This window comes from Carlito syrichta, unplaced genomic scaffold (genome assembly GCF_000164805.1).
Source record: "Carlito syrichta isolate Samal-C Ts95f unplaced genomic scaffold, Tarsius_syrichta-2.0.1 Scaffold115961, whole genome shotgun sequence".
Classification (NCBI taxonomy): domain Eukaryota; kingdom Metazoa; phylum Chordata; class Mammalia; order Primates; family Tarsiidae; genus Carlito; species Carlito syrichta.
Genome location: NW_007060057.1, coordinates 253,538 through 275,364, shown reverse-complemented (window position 1 = coordinate 275,364; position 21,827 = coordinate 253,538). Strand labels below are relative to the sequence as shown.

Below are 21,827 nucleotides of genomic sequence, written 5' to 3'. Positions count from 1 at the left end.
ATTTTCCTGATTTTAGCGTTTGTGGTTGCACAAGAAAATATATTTATTTGTAGGAAGTATACACTGAAGTATTCAGGGGTGATGAGACATCAAGAAAGCAAATTACTCTTAAATGGTTCTGGAAAAACAAAGTTTGTGTTTGATTCAATCTTTTAAAAAATATTAAAGAAACCAATAATTTGAAAGTGACAGATATAGAAGGCAAAGAATATTGAACATACATGTAATAATAGGAGTACCCGAAGAAGAAAACCAAAACAATGCTAGAAATACATAATCAATAAAACTTTTCTAAAATTAAAAATATTGTTAGCTGGATGCAGTGGTTCTTGTCTGTAATCCCAGCATTTTGGGAGACCAAGGTGGGAGGATCGTTTAAGCCCACAGGTTTGAGACCAGCCTATGCAACATAGCAAGAGCCCCATCTCTACAAAAAAAAATCAAAATATTAGCTGGGTGTGGTGGTACACGCCTATAGTTCCAGCTTCTCCAGAGGCTGAGGTGAAAATATGGCCTAAGCCCAGGAGTATGATACTCCTGGCTTATATAACTTTTTGGTTGAGGCTGTGCTGAGCCATGCCACTATGTGATTATGCCACTGAGCTCCAGCCTGGGTGACATAGTGAGACCCTGACTCAAAAAAAAGCCAAACTGCATATCAAAATGACATTCCATTTACCCAATATGATCATCAGTACCAAGAAGTAAAATTATTGGAACTTAAGGGAAGAAAATCTATGGAATTCCGCCCCCTTTAGCCCCCCCGGCCCTTAAAGGAAATCAGGCCCTTAAAGGAGAGGAAATTAGGTTGTCCTCAGAATTTCATCAGCAGTTGTTTATAGGAGACAATGGAGTGATCATACTCAAAGAATCAAAGAAAGAAACTGAAACAGACTTTCACACATAAAGGCTGCAGTCAAATGTATTGACAAAGAATTAGAGTGATATTGTTTGTATAAACACCTCTGAAGAGAGAGAACAACCTTCAGATAACCAAAATGATGGGAGAGATACTGACATAAGGACTGGTGTTAGCGTTAATTTAGATGGTAATAAGAGAGAGTGTGTATAATATGAAAAGTCTATATACTCTGACAGTCTTGATAAGGTACAACAGTTATTAGAACATGGGGAGAATTTGAAGATAATGTGAAAATAGAATAAGCTTTCTGATGGCTTTAAAGTTTTTAACTGGGTATAAAAGGATAATAATTCAAATCAGATCTTGCGAGATTGCTTATGGTAAGAAAATAAAAGACAAAAGATTGCCATTAAAACAAAGGAACAACCCTCCCTAAATTTCTACACACACACTCTTAAAACAACAAATAAACCATACAGTGAGACTGTATTTTAATTACTATAGCTTTATAACACACTACTCCAAAACTCAGTGGGTTAAGACAATCATTTTATGGACTCTGTAGGCTAGGAATTCAGGCGGGGTTTTGGCTGGATGGTTCTTCTGTTCCTTGTGACATCAACTCAGGTCACTTAGTGGGACTCCACTGGTAGATAAGCTGCTTTCACGGGCCAAATATGGCTTCACTCCCCTTGTCTTGTGCCTTGGGGGTAGTGGCTGGAAGTTAGGGCTCAGAACACTACCACATGACCTCTGCAGGATGGTTGTTTTAAAATAGATTTGTTATGTGGTGTCTGTTTTTCCCTTGAACAAGCACTACAAAAGAACCAGGCAAAAGCTTCATGGCCTCTTCTAATATAACCTTGAAGGTCACACAGCATTACTTCTACCACATTTTCTTCCTTATAAATGAGTCAAAAGAACTCACCCAGATTCAAGAAGAGAGGAATTAAACTCTACCTCTTGATGAAGGAATGGCAAGGTCACAGTGGATCAAGACCATGTGGGATGTGACATCTTTGGATGCCACAAGTTTGGATAAACAACACAAAATGGAAGAAGTAGAACTAAGATCAAACAATTTCAATCATATGAAAAGTTAGGGGACGAGGAGATACCTCTTATCAACAAGGGTGCCTGAACGAAGCATATTTGTATACCTAACTCTTAACTGTACCCCACAATATCATAATAAAAAAAATTGATTATAAAAAAAGAAAAGTTAATGCACCTTAATCGTTAAAAGCAAGCAATTTTTAGATTTACTAATAAAGTAATCTTTAACCATATGTAGTATATAAGAGAAATATCTACAACTAAGGGGTAAAATTGTTATAAACAAAGGTAAGGCTCAGTGGCTTACTCTTGTAATCTTAGTACTTTAGGAGGTCTAGGTGAGAGGATTGCTGAGGCCAGGAGTTCATGACCAGCCTGGGCAACATAGTGAGACCACTATCTCTACAAAAAAAAAGTATTTTTTAATTAGCCAGGCATGGTGGCACGTACCTGTAGTCCCAGCTGCTCAGGAGTCTGGAGAGTTGATGAGCCCAGAAGTTCAAGGTTACAATAAGCTATGATTATGCCACTCCCTCCAGCTGTGAGCAACCTGTCTCTAAAACAGAACAAAACAAAAAAGGACTGCTTAGCTGTTAAATAAATAAATAAACAAATAAATAATAAGGGGCATTTGTATATGTTGCTCTGGGGTAATCATCTGGATATATTTACTATTAAGCGAAAAAAGCAAAGTGGAGAAATGTGTGTGTTACTGTTTATTTAAGAAAGAGGAGAAATATGTATATGCTTTTGTGTTTATGGGAACACACACACACACACACAATGAAAGAATAAGCCGTTCTTTAAATATTTGCATGTGAAGACCACAGAATTTGTTTTTTGTTTTTGGGGGGGTTTTTTGAGACAGGATCTTACTCTGTTACACAGGCTGGAGCACAGTGATGTTGTCATAACTTACTGCAGCCTCCAACTTCTGGGCTCAAGTGATAGTCCTGCCTCAGCCTCCGGAATATCTAGGACTTCAGGCACTCACCACCAGGCCCAGCTAATTTTATTTTATTTTTTGAACGAGTATCCATTACACAACATTAACACCCAGGGAAGAACTATTCCAAGTGATGTTAAAACAGTAATGAGGCTGTATATTCCGATTGGACCATACCCAAAGGATAGAAAAAACTAGGAGAAATAATTACTGTTTTTCCATAATATCCTGGTAGTAGTTTTGGTGTTGTGATTCACTATTGTGAATATAACATTGGATAAAACAAATGTAATTATACAATGTTCTAGTTGTGTTATCCCCAATATTGTCTCTTGAGAACCAGGATTCTTCATATGCAAGAAAGCAGACAAATGTACAATAGAAGAGATCAAGGAAAAACCCAGTGGTCCTAATTTTTAAGTAGAAGAACCAGCATAAATTCATGATGTACTTTTTATTTTTATCAATATCTCCATTCATCAGTCTGTCTGTATCTGTACATACTAAAGGAGACTTGTCATGGAATGATAATCATTGAAATATAGTAAAGTATAACAGATACATTAACCTAATAAGTCTACTGTTTTTATTTTAATTTTTTATTTTATCCTAGAATGAAAGGGCGTAATAAAAAATAACATTTTATCAGTTTTAAAGAGGCAATAATATAACATTTTATTAAATATAAATGTGAACTTTTAAATGTTTCTGAGCTTTTTGATGAATTGTTGCTTTGAAACTTAGGAGGAAGAGTAACTCAACAATAATCGTGCTTGCTCTTACTCTGTCTTCTTCAACTGTACAGACTCCTAAATGAGTTGTTTGCTTTAAGATGAGCTTTAGGCCAAGGGCAACAGCTTATGCCTACAGTCCCAGCTATTTGGGAGACTGCCGCGGGAAAATTGCTTGATCCCAGTTTGTGACGACAGTGAGCTATGCTTATGCCACTGCACTTCAGCCTGGGTGACAGAGCAAGACCCTGTCTCTAATTGTCTGTAAAAGAATGTGTTATAGAGAAAAAGATATGTGTGTATAACCATGTAATTGCAGTATTTTTTTAAAGTGCCAAAGGTTTTTGTTATTAATAGACTTAGTAGTTTTTAATATATAATATAGTTTAAAATAATTCAACTTCAAAATCATACTTGTTTTTGTATTAAAATCTTTTAAATAAAAATGTTTATGAATGTTACTTCAGATTACTTTGTGTCTTATTTTTGCAGTTTGACAATTTATAGATTATAAAATGAGTTAAAATAAATTTAATTTTGTCAGTTGTCTAAAGCATATTTTCCATTATTGACCCTGCACAAGTTTGTACAGAGAGAGTATCAGTTAAATTTGATCCTCTCAAGAGGAGAAAGTTAGTAATCAAAGCAACTGGTATGTTAATTCTTATAGGTTTCTTTTTTAATATAAAAATTAGGCCAAATCCTGATTTTTTTTAAATTTACTCTTAATTTAGACAATAATGTAGATTCCTACTGCTATCTGATGCATGGTAATTGTCTTTTAATTGATTAAGTAAGATATGAACTTTAAAATAGCATATGGAAAATATTCTAACTCAGCCAATTCTAATTCATGCTATAATTTGGAAGGCTATTAATTTTTTATAATTTTCGTATCGGACAAAATTTTATAAGGTTACTATTTTAAGGTTCTTGCCACATTTAATTAATTGTAAGACAGTTTACATATTTAACACTTTATCTTTAAGAAACTTATTTTTGAGACTATAAAATATAAATTTATTTCTCTTTTTCCTCATCAGAATACAGTCGTTTTGAAGCTAAAATACATGATTTACGGGAGCAGATGATGAATAGTAGTATTAGTTCAGGGTCAGGTTCTCTTCGAACTAGCCAGAAGCGATCCCTCTATGTCAGGTAAATTTTTTTACTTATAATTATAACAACTCTTAATTATTTATGCATGCAAGTTATTTTATATTTTTTGCTATAACTTAGTATTAATATGGAAATATATATTGCGAATCAGTAAAAATCTTTTTTAAATGATTGATTCCCTCATAGTATATCTTTCGAGAATTGGAATATTACTGTAATTTTGTTAATGTAAGTTGTACAACCCTTGAATAATAGTGATATGATAAAGAAATTTCTGTGGACCAGTAATTTTTTTAGGTTGATGTTTTAGTAGTGACTACAAGCTTGATATGTCATATCATCCAACACTTTGATTTACCTGTATCCTTTTATAGTAATATAATAGTCTCCATTTGAGTAACATTTAACGGCCATGGCAGTTTCCATAATAGCAAAGGGAGCATATGAAAATCATAGCTTAAAATGTGAATAGCCCCAGAAAGAATACATATTCAGGAAATTTCTACATGTATATTTTAGACAGGTGGAAGAAGGCAAACATATTATTTTTCCATAACACATAAATGTGTCAAGATAGGTCTAATAATATTGAATAGATAGTATATAAACTCTTTTTTATTTCACTGACTAATAAGACTTTAAAAGGAAATTCCATTTATTTGTACTCTGTATACTTTATTTTAATAAAATATTTATACTATTATTGTTACATTAGTTAAGCCCTACAAGTAATCTGAACCATTCTTCATTAATTATTCTCTCATTCCTCCTGATCCTATTGTGGAACCTATCCCAAATGTGTTTCATTTATCCTTCTGATTAGAGGTGATATACATTTCATAAATAGATATGTATTCTATACACATCTGTGTGTCTATAGATACACACATGCATGTATATGTGTGTGTATATCTATATACACACAAACGCAATCTGTATGATATGACTTGTTTCAAATAATTTTATTCTATGATAAATTAAACTTTTCTTCTTTCCTTCTATTGCTACCCCTTTTGTTTCTTTTACCATAGAAATGTTAAATATATCACATTTTTCTCTTCTCGCCCTCCACCAATTCTTGACATACTTATTAAACTCGTGTTTCCAAGTTTTTGAAAGTATGTATACAAATCCACAGAAAAGTAAAAAATTTACAGATTTTTATTCTTTTTCTTTCTGCTTATGTATTTTTCTAGTTTTATTATAATTAATAGATGTTGCCTTTTATTAGTTTATTATCCCTGCCTACCTACCTTAGTACTTCTGTACACCAGTAATTCATGAACTTTTCTAGCATTCTTGTAGAATAAGATTTGTTTCAATATCTCTCTCTTTGGGTACCCCAGTTACAGCTTTCTTCATTCTGCCAAGTTTAGTTATCATCATCCAAAATACATTTAAAAATCTCTTTTCTCCTGTCATCGTCTCTCTTTTTTATTTTTTCTGTTTGTCATTTTAGTGAGTCAAGATGAAGAACAAATAGATGCATGTAGCCAATCTGCCATAGTTCTTCATAGTTCAGAAGTCTTGTGGTTCTTTTTTTTAAAGACAGAGTCTAACTCTTAGGCTCAGGAGATCCTACCTGCCACCTTGCCTCAGCTTCCCAAGTGGCTGGGACTGTATGTGAATACTACCAGGTCTTTTGGTTCTTTTAGTCAACAAATTTTTAATTACAGAGTAAAAGCGGGATTGGGGGATGGCTACAGTATACCTTTTTATAAAGCTCTGAAACAAAAACGTGTATTGTTTAGTCATTCGTATATATGTGATAAAACCAAACCAACCAAATAAATAATAAGGGTTGAGGAAATAACAAACAAAAATGATAGTTACCTTCTAATAGTGGTTAACGGTTAACTCATGATTTGACAGAAGCAGGATCAGGGAAAATACATAGGTGAATGTGAATTACTGGTAAAGATTTTATGTGTTGTCTTAGGTTAGATAGTAAGTCAGCAGTTATGTATTGTACTCTTAGGATTAATAACTCACATATGTTTCTTTGGTTTCCTTTTTATAAATCAACTATATTAAAAGATAAAGCTAAAATGCTAACATAAGTAGAGATTGTAGATTTATTTTCTTTGGTCCATTGTTCATCAGTAATATATTACTTTTGTGATTTATAGATAAATTTTTTATAACAAATGCTGGGATAGTATTCTTACAGTAAATCTTGACAGTTTACTGCCTCTTAAGGTTCTTTATTTTCTTTTTTAAATATTATGCTTATTTGCACCCTCATTTTCTGTCTGTATAAGTAGGCCTGTCCCACTTTTGATTCCTGCCTACTTCCCTTATCCCTTTATCCCCTGAAAGAACTTGAAAGAACACATTTGAAAACCACTAATTACTAGTTCATTCATTTTACCCTTAAGGAATTTTACTTCTTGAGTTGTTACTTCAAGAGATGAGTTCTCAAAAGTTGAGGACAGGCATGTTTGCTCTGTCCTGTAATCTCAGCACTTTGGAAGGCCAAGGTGGGAAGATCGCTTGAGGCTAGGAGTTTGAGATGAGTTTAGGCAGCATAGCAAGACCCTGTCCCCACAAAAAAATTTTTCTTAATTAGCTAGGCACAGGGTTGTACACTTGTAGTCAGTCACAAATACCCAGGAGACTGAGGCAGGAAGAGCACTTGAGCCCAGGAATTTGAGGCTACAGTGAACTATGATTGCACCACTGCATTCCCACCTGGGTGACAGAGCAAGACCCCATCTCTTAAAAAAAAAAGTTGAGTAGCATGAAAAAGAATATGATCTAATTTCCAGATACCAAATTAGAGTAAAAGAATGAATAAACTGTATTATAAATGTAATTGTTCCTTTCCTGTACTCTTGAGAGAGCTTATTTGGACTTAAGAAATTAATTCACTTAAATATTATACATTAATGAAATGATAGGATGTGGTATTTTCTTTTTATCAGATTTTAAAATATTCTCATTTTGCAATTACCACATTAATATTTTTTCCAAAATATTTGGCAACTGATAGTTAGTTTTCATTATTGTTAATGACTGTGCAAACCCAATTAACTCTAGTTTTGTGAATAGAAGAAATGGTTAACTGGCAGATTTGACACTATGTTAATCTAGTCTTAAGGTCCACAAGTAACAAATCATATTTATCAGGCAATTTGTTTTCCAAAGTATGTCTCATCAAAGTAAAGAGAAGAGTATCTCCTCATGTTTACTTTTTGTTTTTTAATTTAGAACTTTCTAGCTTTGTCTTCATTTTAGAATTCAATGTAAGTTACCACTGGATTGTATTAAAATCATTTTTTTAACTTCTTTTACAATATTCCAAAATATACCTAATTACAAACTATTTTCATAACAGGCTGATTTTGCTATTTCTTGTTTGTCTTGTATATAGTGCAAAAGTGAACTGGACATTATTTGGCCTACCATAGTATATTGTTTTGTTATCCAAATTACATACACTTTCAGAATCCTTTATGTAAGTTAATGGCCAATATCATTATAACAAGTAATGGTAACCTTTTTTCTTCTGAATCTAGAGCCCTTTTTGATTATGACAAGACTAAAGACAGTGGCCTTCCCAGTCAGGGTTTGAACTTCAAATTTGGAGATATTCTTCATGTCATTAATGCTTCTGATGATGAATGGTGGCAGGCCAGGCAGGTTACACCAGATGGTGAGAGCGATGAAGTTGGAGTGATCCCCAGTAAACGCAGGTAATATAAGTCTCTTTTTCTTACCACTTGAACATAGGTCAACATAAATCGTTGTTGTTCCTTTAAATTTATTTTACTTTGTGACAACATGGATGGACCTGCAGTACATTATGCTAAGTAAAATAAGCTGGTCACAGAAAAACAAAAATTGTATGATCACATTTTTATGTGAAATCTAAAATACTCAAACTCTTACAGGGAGTAGAATGGTGGTTACAGGGCTTTGGAGGAGGAAATGGGGAGATACAAAGGTAAAGCTTCAGTTATGCAAGATAAATAATTCTGGACATCTAATGTATAATATGGGGACCGTAGGTTACAGAATTGTATTGTATACTTGAATTTTGCTAAGAGGATAAATCTTAAATGTTCTCACCATACACAAAAAATGGTAACTAGATAAGGTGATAGATATGGTCATTAGATTGAGTATAGTGATTATTTCACAATGTATACTTGTATCAAATCCTTAAGTTGCACACCTTAAATATATGCAATTAAAAATAAATAATCACCAAGACAACTGGGAAAAAAAAGGTTTTTTTACTGAAATGATGATTTCATGTTTGGTTTTTCATATTGTGCTTCACAACCATTTAATTGTATTCATGTGGAATTGTAATCAATGATATAACTAGAAAACAGGCCGCCAAACAGAAATTTCTCTAAAGCTACTACTACTTGCTAAAAGCAAAATAAATATGTTTTAAGTCATTGTGCCATTTATCTATAACAGTAGAGGGAGAGAGAATTAAATGTGTCTGTACTTGGTGTAGGTGGTAAGAGGACCTAAATTTTCAGAGCTTTTGATTGCATGAATTCTCCCCTTTAGATTTAACAATGAAAATAAATGCAAAATATTTTAGAATCTATGATAGTATGCTTTACCTCTCTTTTTTCCTGCTTAAATTAGATGTACTTGCAGTCCACTAGTCTCCTCTTTGCTTTTAATCATTCATTTTAGTGATTCATTGGTGCATACTTAGCATCTAGTAGCAAAAGTGATTAAGTGCAGGCTGCCTTTGCAAAGGATGATCCCAGCTTAGAGGACTCCTTCTGAGACCTATAAAATGCCATTGAATGTCTCTACTTTTGTGGGAAAGATATTAAAATACTAGTTCATAATTTCTTCAGGATACTTTATTTATGGGATTGGATTCAGCTAAATCGTTAATAAAGCTTTTAAAAGTTTTAGGATAGCCAGCAAGAATGGTTAATGAAAAAATGATGTTTATAATAATAGCTAATTAATTTGTTTCAGGTCAAGGTTATGATGTAATGATTTTATTCTTTTATCAATGAGTTGGATTTATTATGTTGGAGTCACTGTCATTGATAGGTATACCTACTCTTATAACTATGTATAGACCTCTATACATATATGTTTACCTGTTTGTGGAAGTTGAAGAGTATATTATTAAAGTATAACCAAGATTTGTAATTATGGTTTTGGGGTTTGTCACTGTTGTTATTTAGATACATATATTTAGCAAGATCCAATTGCTTGGCTAGATCTTTTTTTTTGAGTTGGAGTCTCACTCTGTCACCCAGACTGGAGTGCAGTGTCTGCTCCCGGCCACCGCAGCCTCGACCTGCTGGGCTTCGGCGATCCTTCCGCCTCAGCCTTCCGTGTAGCCAGAATTACAGGCGCGCGCTACCACGCCCGGCTAATTTTTTTTTAATTTTATTGTAGAGATGAGGTCTCGCCTGCCCAGGCGGGTCTCAAACCCGCAGGCTCAGGCAATCCACTCACCTCAGCCTCCCAAAGGCGCAGGATTACAGGCTGAGCCCCCGAGCCCAGCGCTTGGCTAGATCTTATGTTTCATGGCAAATCCTCTTTTAGCAATGCAGGCCCTCAGCATAAGTTTTTTTCCCGAAATAGAACCTAGTCTGCTTTAAACTTAAAAGTGCTTCTTCTGTGACTTGTTGAATCAGTAGAAACCTCACATCTTAAATATCAAGATCAGAGATCCTAAAAATTATCTTATCTTTTGGAGTCTCATATCTTGTAAAGGCTTTATGTGTGCCTATAACCAAGAAAAAAATACTTATTTTGTTGGTGTGCATGTGTGTGTGTAAAAATATTATAAATTGTGTTTTAAAGAAAAGAGTAGAGATATTATCTTTACCTTCACCAATTCCCAAATTTATGAGTAGCATTGTAGAACATAATTCTACTCCTATAGAATACAATATGCAACACAACTAATTATGCCATTTCACTCTTGAATGTATTCAGAACTTACGTTTTCTTACATAGAGCTGTCTCTTTCTTAGACCTCTTTATTTCTAATAATAGTATAAGGAATTGTAATTCCTACAATTCTTGACTTTTTTTCAGGAATAGTTTACAAATATACACAGTTTAAGTCACTGAACTATTTACTGAACAAAATAAGGATTAGAAAACTAAATTGTGTTGTAAGTGCTCACTCACTAAATGCTAGCTTTGTGATGCCTTCAATAAGTATCTAGGCAAGATTATATTATTATTCATATCATGAAGCCTCAGGATTGCTCCTGGAATAGTAAAAATCATGAGTTTTAAATTCATGAGTGCCAAGATTGTGTTCTCATAGTAAAACCGTATAGCTAGATAATACAGAAAAAAAAGAAAATGCATTTATTTAGATGCTGTTTGGTTAGGCTTTTCTGCTATGTACAAACATAATTGCTATGTTGAAATCTGAGGTTTTATAAAAAGCTTAATGTACGTGAGATTTTGCAAGGTTCCCATCAGTGTTACAATCCACTTGAAAATTTTATTGTTGCAGTTTTATTGGCTTGCTTATTTTGCATAGGTAACAGTTTAAAATTAAAAAGATATAAAAGCTATTCTGGCTCCTTCCTGAGACACCCATTTCACCTTAATAGAAATAACTAAGGTTACCAGTTCTTATATATCCCTTCAAAAATACTTGAAAACTCCTATTTTATACACTATAACTGATTACTTTATATATGTACACATTTATACCATTGGAGTTAAGCTTAATTTTTTTTATTTCCCACCTTCTTAAAAATTAAAAATTCCAGAGCTACGGAAAAGTACAAAAAAAATGCAATAGTACAATGAACATCCATATCCTTCAACTTACATCAGTTGTTAACATTTTATCATGTTTGCTTTGCCTCTCTAAAGCTTTAATTTTTAGCATATGTGTTCCTTGATAAGCTAATATTTAAAAAACAAAACCTGGAAAATTGCTAAACTCAGAAATGGTGCCTCATAATACTTTGAATATAATTCTGTTTTTAGTGAATATTCAAATATACACATATGTGCTAAATTTTGGTATTTTATGAGTAGTTTTGTTTTATAGAATAAAATGAGCCCTATGTTTCATTTTTTGGCAACTCTTATTTGAAGATACAAACCTAGATGGCTCCTAAATGTTTTAGAATATTAAAAAAATGCCCATTACAAAAATATCAGTTCTGATAAGTTCTACTAAAACCCCTAGATATATGTGGTTTACTTAAAAAATAACATTCTGTATTTTGACAGGGTTGAGAAGAAAGAACGAGCCCGGTTAAAAACAGTTAAATTCAATTCTAAAACAAGAGATAAAGGGGTGAGTATATGAAATCTCTGGTTTCTGGAAAGTAATAATTGAGGCTAAGAGACCTTTTCATAAAAGTCTTGTTTGAGCTACATTAATAAAATGAAAAGGATTTAGCCATGGTTAGTTCTTGCTGTGGTACTTTACAAGAATAGACACTAAAGTAAGCATTTATTAAATTAAAGCACCCATTTCTCACAGACCTTTCCAAATTACCAAAACTGTCATTTGATAAATTCTTAGTAACATTCTTTTGGCCAAACTTGTTTTTATATATGAAATAAATTTAGCCTTCGTTCAAATGTCCAGTTAGAAATTTCTGTTATCTGGTATTATGACTCCTCTAAGAAAATAAGTCCCCCCAACATATTATTAACTGAGTCTAAATCTAAGTTTAGAAGTTATTGGGAGTGGATTTATAGGTATTCCCTTATTTTTTCTCCTTATTATTACTGATATAATTTATTAAAAGAATCCATATTTGAAATGTTGCAATCAATATGCATTTTTATTTGGAGAGAATTAGGAAAGTACCAGTCAAGTGGAGAGGTTTGTATATGGTCGAGAAATATATCGAAATTCTTTCATATTTTAGATGTATGTTTATTTTTTCCTTTATTTTAAGCCCTCTGATTGAATATGAAAATTTTGAGCATCAATACATGAGAAAGATAGTACAGGCTTCATCCTGTACTATATATGAAATTTCTAATTATCTTAAACTCAGTGGAATATTCTAGCAGTAAGCCTGAAGAAAGAACTGAATACATGTTGTGTTAAACAAGTCTCTTTATCATATTTGAAATGAATGTGGAAAGTTAACTTAGCGAATAAATTTATTCTCTGTATATCTCTGATATCACTAAGCGCTCAAATTTAACTGTTTAAAATGTAAAAGATAAGAAATGTGATCTTTGGTCCAAAAAATTAAGTCTGAGTAAATTGTATAATACAGTTGTTTTTCTTTTCTTTTTTTTTTTTTTTTTTTTTTTTTTTTTTTGAGTTGAAGTCTCACTGTCGCCCAGGCTGGAGGGCAGTGGCCAGTTCCCGGCCATTGCAGCCTCGACCTGCTGGGCTCCTGTGATCCTTTCGCCTCAGCCTTCCAAGTAGCTGGAACTACAGGCACGCGCTACCACACCCGGCTAATTTTTTGATTTATTGTAGAGATGAGGTCTCGCCAAGTTGTCCAGGCAGGTCTAGAACCCGCAGGCTCAGGCAATCCACTCACCTCAGCCTCCCATAGGCGCGGGATTACAGACTGAGCCACCGAGCCCAACTTACAGTTATTTTTTAATGATAAATTCCTTTAAAATTAACTTGTAGCTTTCAGAAAATATCAAATTATATATGTAGTATGATCTGAAGCAATATTTAAAACAAATTTTTATTGGAGGAAAACTCCCAAGCAAAGGCTCAGGATTTGAAATATGTACGGTATTTTTTGTGCTTGTTTTTTGTACGTCTTTAAAAATAATTCAGTTCAATACAGCATTGATGAATTGAAAAAGAGGTTGCATGTTGTAACTTTTCTTTCATAATGTAAGAAGTTAACTGAATTAACGATATATTTAAATCTTAGTCTTGTTTGTTGACTGTAACCAACTTTATGCACAGTCACTGTGTTCTAACACAGCACCAAAACTATGCATGATACTGAGTGGGGTAAAAAATACGCTTGCCATTGATGCAGAACTGCATTTCTTTCTATAATAATGTTACTTTCTGTAATCTTATTCCTCCTTTTCCTTTTCTTACATAGTGATTTATAGACTTTATTTTTACTACAGACTTATAACATTTCAGTTTCTCATTAACATTTCTAACATTCATTTGGCTATTGTGAAATACTACATATAAAAACTATATATTTAGATGTTTAATGTATATATTATGAATTTGTGGTATTTTATCAGTTCTTACATGTGTTACACTGTTTCTCTTGCAATACAGCATTAATGATAATAAGCAGTTAAACATAATATTTTTTGCTTGAAAACATAGAGAAACTGGAGGTAGCAGGTCTCTTCAGTTTTGTGTTTTCCCTATACGTTTTTGTCTTGTTTGCTTGTACTATTTTTATTTTCAACTTCTATTAAGTTTTTCACCTGGAGTATAATTAAATGTAATACAATTAATACATTGCTTAACTAACAAGCATTTCTTTCTTTTCTGTATTATGATATCTTTATGATATCTCACTTTGGCTAACTGCAAAGATAATATGAATCAAAACATTTTAAACTTCATGTTTGCTGTGAAACTGACTCTGACCACTATATATGCAGTAAGAGTGGTAAATAACCTTTTATTTAAAAAATATCAGTTTTATCAGCTATCGTAGAAATTATTGGTAAATTCAAAATCAGTGATTCTTATGAACAAAAAGATTTAGTTCTTCTCTAAATTAGATTATTGTTATTTTTTTCTCTACTAAAACTTAAATTTTTCTTCTCTTTCTCCTTTCTAAATTTGGATTCAAGCAAAGATTTTTATTCAAATAACGCTACTTGGCAGTTTATAAAGTAGTTATAAATCCCCCCCATATTTCTTCACAAAACTTTTTCTCAACTTGGAGATTTTTTAACTTCTGCTTAGAGTTCTCTGTCATCTAATTCCTCAGAACCTTCAAAATACAAATTGTAAATCAAGACAATCTGCTTGGCTAATGAACTATAAACTTACTAATCCTGAATTAATGATATAAAAAGGTAAAAAATGAAAGTTTAACTTTGTATTTGTAAAGATCCTTATCAGAATAAACCTTCTCAAATCACAGAATTGGAACTAAAAGTCACTTTAATCTACTTAAATAGCTTAGTCATCTGGCATCGCATACTTAAAATATGGACGTGCCAGAAAAATACTGCCTGGTGTCAATATGCTTCAAAATAATTATGTCGCATCTTAAGACATGGATGAATTCAAGAAAAATCAAAATGAAATTTCTATCCTTTGTATTGTTCCCTTTCCCTTCTCCTCCCCCTCAAAATAATAATAATCCCTAGTATCATTAGTAGGTAAGGCCATGTATTTCAAAATATGGATGTCTATGACAGAGAAATTATAAAAGAAGCTCTTTTTCCTTAATAGCCTCATCATTCTTTGTGCTACATGCTCTTAAATCTATGAATGCACAAATGGGGCATTCAAGGGGAAAAAAATGGCTTTCAACATCTGTGCAACAAAGGGTGTAAAATCATCTGCTCAACTCCTACATAGCAATTATGTCGATACTGTTACAATCTTAATTGCCTTTGTGGCTTTGATAGGACCAAACTTTTTATTCTCTTTGAAGGACATGGTGCCAGTGGATTGAATGATGTTCTATTTTATTTATATATACTTTTTAAAACAGATAATTATATTAGAGCTTAAGAATAAGTAAATCAGTCCTGATAGCATTAAAGTTGGCCAGGTGACTTCTGACTTATCTCCCTTGGCTTAAATAGCATTAGCAAATCTTTTGCTGGACTCTGTGTGCTTGGTGGACCTCTTGGTTTTCTTCCCATTTTCGGATTCATACCATAAGCATTTAGTTACCTTTTGTCCTCTTCAAACAAAAAAAGGATTAAGGTTGTTTGTTTTGAAATATTCTGCATTAGCAACTTTCTCATAGTTGTTTTGGTTTAATTTTTTAACAGTGGCGTTTCTGTTCATTGTAGCCACAAAAAAAAAGAACAAAGGAATAACTATGTGCAGGCCAATTACTAACTGGTATATAAAAAATAATTGAGTAGCAAAATAACTTTTTATATAGGACACCTAGTACTTGGAAATTTTTCTTGAAAAATATGAACTGACATACACAAATGTTAGCTTGATTTGTACTACAGTAGTAATTAATCTGATCTATTATTACCTTTTTTGGTCAAGCGCATTTTTATTTTTAGATATAACTGTATTACACTCTAAAATTTTTTAGTGTTTTCAGTTGCAAAATGTTAGAATTAGAGAAACTTATGCAAAATTGGAAATTCACTTTATAATTTATTAAAGTAAAATTCATAAACAAGCTGCACACTGTGGTCATAGGAGTCAGCTTCCACAGAGCTGCTAGGCTGGGCCTTTGTACACACAGACAGTAGACATCCCTTTGTTTTGCCCCTCCTTCTCTTCTTCAGCAGTCATTCAATGACAAGCGTAAAAAGAACCTCTTTTCCCGAAAATTCCCCTTCTACAAGAACAAGGACCAGAGTGAGCAGGAAACAAGTGATGCTGATCGTAAGTATGTGGATCCAGTGGTCAACTGAAAAGACATATAGAGGGACCTACTGCCCTGCAGTTGGTTGTTACCATAGAGACAGTTTCAAGAGCTGCAACAGGTTACTGATTGTCTTAACCAGGGGCAACTTAACAGGTATAAATTAATTTATATGCCAATCTTAACTTTTTCTAGCACCTTAGGAATTTTTAATTTAAAATAAACAATATTTTAATGTATATGTTTATTACTTAAATATATAAGTATGTAAATAGATAAAATAGAATTATTTGAAGGAGGAATTTTTATGAAAAACACTTACTATTTACACATTCAAAGAATATTTTGGAGGAAGAACATGAATACCTGAGAAGCTACCTATTGATTTGTAGGTGTAAAATTGCCAGTTTTTGATAATAGATTGTCTGGAATCATTTCAGTTTATCCTATTTTTTCATTATATGTAGACGGTCTGAAGTTTACTTTTAAAACAGCAAGAAATGATCTAAAATTTTACTTCTCTAATCAGTCTCCAAGCTAGAACTTACATTCTTTTGGTAGATCACTTAGCTTCTAGCTCATTTCAAACTCCCAGAAATTTACAAAAATGCTCTGTAAGATATGTGTACCTGTAATGGTCTTGGAACTGTCTCTTACTGTAGCACCAATTTTATGCATTACTGACAACTATTTTCTTTGATTATCTTTTTATTGCTTGCTCTCTGGGAACTACTCTCTACAGGAGATCCCTGACGACATGGGATCAAAAGGCCTGAGTAAGTGATCAAAACACACCCAAGTTATTTTTTAACCTCCATCTGCAGACCTACCGTATTCAGATACATTTTAAAATTTATGGTAGTGCCCTTCTGGCTTAAGGAGGTGTATGATTTAGATTGCTTTTAGACTTTTCATATTTATAACATGCTTGGAATTTCTAATTCCATAATATATAATTTTTATTTTTCTTGTTTTCCATTTTTCATGTGTCACTTGAAAAACCCTCTGATTATAAATATTTTTCCTTTTTGTAATTTTTTATGGCAGTTCCTTTTTGCTAGGGATTTTTTAAATATAAAGACTTTTTAAAGTTTTTTTTGTAAAAGTATTACCTGCCCCTGTTATTAGAACGTAGAGATATGCTTCTTGGAGTTTTATATCTCCCTTTTTTTGTGAAAATAAGTTAAAATCACTTCAATTATGTGTTAGGAAAGCATCACTTATAATATAAAAGTTTAAAACACAATAGACCTTAATTGTTAGAGAAGAATTACAGTTATCAATTTCAAGTAGCAGTTTGTTTAAAGAATAAATTATGTACTTTTATTAAGAGGGTTATAAATTATGGGAAGAGTTAGGAGAAATATGTTTTGGTTTTCCTTTAACCAGGATATTGTTGTTGGTTTTGGTTTTTGTTGCTGTTGTTCTTGTTTAATTTTCTAGCTAGTTACTTAATTATATAAAACTTGGCACAGAGCCTGGTATATAGAAAACAATGAATGTTGGAATTAATAAATGAAGCAAGAAGCCATTTTAGCAAGCAAAATTTTAAATGTGTGTGTTTTCAAGTTGTCTAACTATGAAGATTTACCAAATATTATTTTAAAATCTTAGGTGACAGTAATTCACAGAAGTCATCTTTTAGACTATTTTTTTCTAAATGGTTCTTTCCATTTGGATTATTAAGAATTTTGAAAACTTATTTATTTGTAATTTATTGACCATTAAGCATATAGCCAATATCTTTAAACTTTCTAAGATCTACATTAGTAAACATTAAGTTTCACAAAAGATTTTTTTCCTGATTTATGCTAACTTTATACTGGAATGTTAATCTAAACTGTAGGTACTTGACTTTTATTTCAGCCTTAATAACTTAGATTTGTATCAGATGAAAGATAGTATGCTTAATGTATAATGTTTTTCAATGAGACATACCTTGTTATTTGCATATACCTTTTTAGATTTAGAAGGGCCACAGATTTCCTATCACTAGTGACACCTTTTTTTTAATCTTTTACATTTGGGGAGAAATATCTGTGAAAACACCCTAAAAACTAGAACATGTTACTGCAGATTATTAATGCTACAGAATTCATTTTGAGATTGATGATGTATTTTTGAAGTGGTATGTATTAGCAAATGGACCCACAGATTTCTTATCTGTTGAGTCAACAGAGACTTATGGAAAACTGGTAGAAAAAAAGAAGTAAATGAAGAATTTACGTCCCATATTGATATTATGATAGATGATAATTGCACCTTGATCCTGTATCTCTGATTCTAATTGAGGATTGGACTTGGGAAGAAAAGCAATACAAAAATGATAACCGATTACTAGACAATGTTATTTAGAAGAAGACTTTATTTTCTGCACAGTGACCCAAGATCCCTTGAATGTTAGATTTCTGTACTTCATCTCACAAGAACTGAAAGAATTTATTCACCGTGTAGCCTGATGATCAGATCAAGATTGCATTAAGAAAATGTGGAAGAAGACAGGAAAATATCAGTAAGATTCTAAAACTGGATATGATGGAAGTTACCACATGAAACGGATCACATAAATCAGTTGACATGGTAGTTAGGTAATAGAAAATACTGGGAGGAAGGGTGTGTCCAAAGATATTACTTGAGGCCTCAGTTTCTGTATTCTAAAGTTCAGAATATAGGAAATAAACTAAGCAAAATCTTGTAAGATTTTAATATTAAAAAATGCAAACTAATATAGGTAGACATTAAACCTTGTTGGAGCAGGACTCATGAAAGGACTCCAAGCAGAAAGGTTAATTATTCCAGCGAAACAAACCTACTGAAGAGTCATAGAATAACACTGAATATCAAGAAAAATGTACATCTGCCTGTGTGAATTCACACAACCTATGAAAAATGGGGTGTTTAATTGAAGAGCGAAAAGAGAAACAGAAGTGATACAAGAGAATACTTCTTATATACATAAATTTAGTCACTTTTTCATTCTGAAAAGTCTAGTAAATTATTGATTTGTCCTGTTGACAATAGAGGAAACAATGAGATAAATTGTTTTTCCAAACCTAATTTTGACTAACAGAACAGTATAATGGAAGTCTGGGAGATTGCAACTAAATCATCATGGTATGAAAAGCTAGAAATGGAAACAGTGCTGCTTTTATGCTTTAATGAGGTAATTCTGAAAAAAGCTCAAGGGAATAAAACTGGATAAGATTCCCTTAACAGAGACTAAAAGGAAATATAACTCAGTAGAAGATATGTAAGGTACTCAGAAGTGAAATAATAACATACAGTTTCAGACAAGGTTTGTTCCTATTATAGGTAGCCTTTCCAGTTTTACAACTTTCCATTTTGTGTAACACTTTAAAATCTTCCTCAGTTATGTATCTCTTTCCTTTCTTCTCATTTGAAAAATGTAAGCATAGTTGTGCAGAGCTTAGATGCCAAAACTAGACTTATTTTCATTTGTGTTATAAAAATGATATGAGTAAAATTATTTATAGTGATATAAATAAGTTGCATTATTTGTTGGTTTTGTATAGTTTGGGACTTTGTATATATTCTGTTTGGGGTTCGTTGAAATTTTTCAATCCAAAGGTTTATAGTCTTAATAAAATTTGGAAAAATGTTGGCCAAAATAAATGTTATGTTTGGGATTGATGATGTAGTATTATTACAGGAAAGCAAAAGAGAAAAGACATGATACACTCTATCAGGAAGAAATGCTTAAATACAAAGTTGAAACTTGGATTTGAAATAGTTGTGCTCATAAAATATTACAAACAAAATAAAAATTGAAGAATGTATTTGTACCATATATGTTAAGGGGATAATTCCCTTATACTACTATAAATTGCTAACATTGATTAGAAACAGGCTAACTTTCCATTGGAAAACTGGACAAAAGATATGATGAGTGCTCAAACGATAAGCAGATGAAATAAACATGTAACAAGTTTAATTTCCATAATAATAAAACAGTGTTTTACCTGTCACCTTGGCAGACTTTTGTTTTTATTTTATTTATTTTGTGTGTGTGTGTACAGTCTGTCTGTTGCTTAGGCTGGAGTGCAGTGGCACGATCATAGCTTGCTGCAGCCTTAAACTCCTGGTCTTAGGTGTCCTTTCTCCTCAGCTTCCCAAGTAGCTAGGACTGCAGGCACGTGCCACCACACCCAGCTAATTTTTTTTTTATTTTGTTGTAGAGATGAGGTCTCACTGTGTTGCCTGGGCTTGTCTCAAACTCCTGGGCTCAAGCAATCAGGCTCAGCCTCAGCCTCTCAAAGTGCTGGAATTACAGGCGTGAGTCACCATACCTGGCCTCATTTATTTATTTTAGAGACTAAAGGAAAACCCAGTGATGAAGAGGGTTCTGCTAAATGGCTTACTTACTTAATGTATTATAATAGAGAGTATAAGTTGGCACAGCCTTTCTGGAAAAGCTTTTCTTTTGGCCTGCTAAATCCCCTTCAAGGAATTTGTCCTAAGAACATAATTAGAGATGGAGATAAAAGCTAATATATCAGAATGTGTATTTCAACATTGTTTAGAAATAACAGTAAAAAATGGAAAGCATCCTAAAACGTTTTACAGTAGAAAGTGGTTAAGAGAGTAGGATTTATCCATACTTTGTAATAACATAACTATGGAAAATTATATTTTAAAATAATGGCATGGAAAAATACAATATAAATAAATACAAAACTGTACATATACTGCCTCACGTTTATAAATAAACGTGTATGCTTGGAGCTATTTTGAAAATGTTACTTTGAACATATCTTTTGGTATATATGTATATACACACACACACACACACATATACACATATATACCTTTCTTTTGTGGAAGTATCTGGGAAAGGAATTGCTGAATCATAGTATATAAATGTTCAGTTTTAGTAGGTACTACCAAATAGTTTTCCAAAGTGGTTTTACCAATTTGCCATCTTTAATATGTGAGTTCCAGTTGCTGCATACTCTTATTTATGCTTGGCATGTCTGTTTTGGTTTTGTTTTTTTCATTTTAGCCATTCTGGTAGATGGTAGAGATCTCTTTTGTGGTTTTGATTTGCATTTCCCTGATAAGTAATTAGCTTGAGCACTGTTTTATATGATTATTAGTTATTTAACTGTCTTCTTTAGTGAGTTATTTGAAGATCATTTTCACTTTTCAGGAGAAAGACACTTATTTTACTAATAAGATTCCAAGAATTATGATGATGTTATCCCAAGGACCATATTTGAGAAAGTTTGATTACAGAGGAGCTCAGTAAAATGATATTTGAAAGAACTTGCAGAACTTGATTATTCTGTAGCCTTTGGCAATGTTAGAGAATGGGAAAAGTCCCCAAAAAAGATAGAAAAGAGATTTTTAGTAACTTTAACTATTTATTATATAGCGTCAGATATATAACTAGACCCTGCAAATATTTATTTATCCAGCATCCATAATGATCAACTCAAAATTAACCAGTTCTATTTCTTCTGTACTCCCACTTACACCCTCCCTTTATTACATTGCAATAACTAATTTTTCCTTTTCTTTTTCTTTTTTTTACAAATTAGAGATAGCAGAGTGTTAATACCCAACCTAACATCAACATAAGAACTTTTTTTAATGTGCCGTTTCTACTTCTGGTAATGAAGTTTAACGAAATGGGA

General features: G+C 32.5%; 1 protein-coding gene across 7 annotated transcripts in view; it reads left to right on the top strand.

Annotated features, from left to right (window-relative positions):
• DLG1 (discs large MAGUK scaffold protein 1) overlaps window positions 1-21,827 on the top strand; it is a 102,653-nt gene that overhangs the window by 43,309 nt on the left and 37,517 nt on the right. For 3 of the 7 annotated variants that reach the window (XM_021706768.1, XM_008074153.1, XM_021706758.1), the window contains exons 5-8: window positions 4,639-4,753; window positions 8,233-8,409; window positions 11,918-11,984; window positions 16,094-16,193. In XM_021706768.1, the coding sequence (XP_021562443.1) occupies window positions 4,639-4,753; window positions 8,233-8,409; window positions 11,918-11,984; window positions 16,094-16,193 (459 nt within the window). Of the gene's footprint in view, window positions 1-4,638; window positions 4,754-8,232; window positions 8,410-11,917; window positions 11,985-16,093; window positions 16,194-16,915; window positions 16,950-21,827 lie in introns of all 7 variants that reach the window. The other 4 variants (XM_021706778.1, XM_021706773.1, XM_021706770.1 and 1 more) reach the window with 2 other exon arrangements.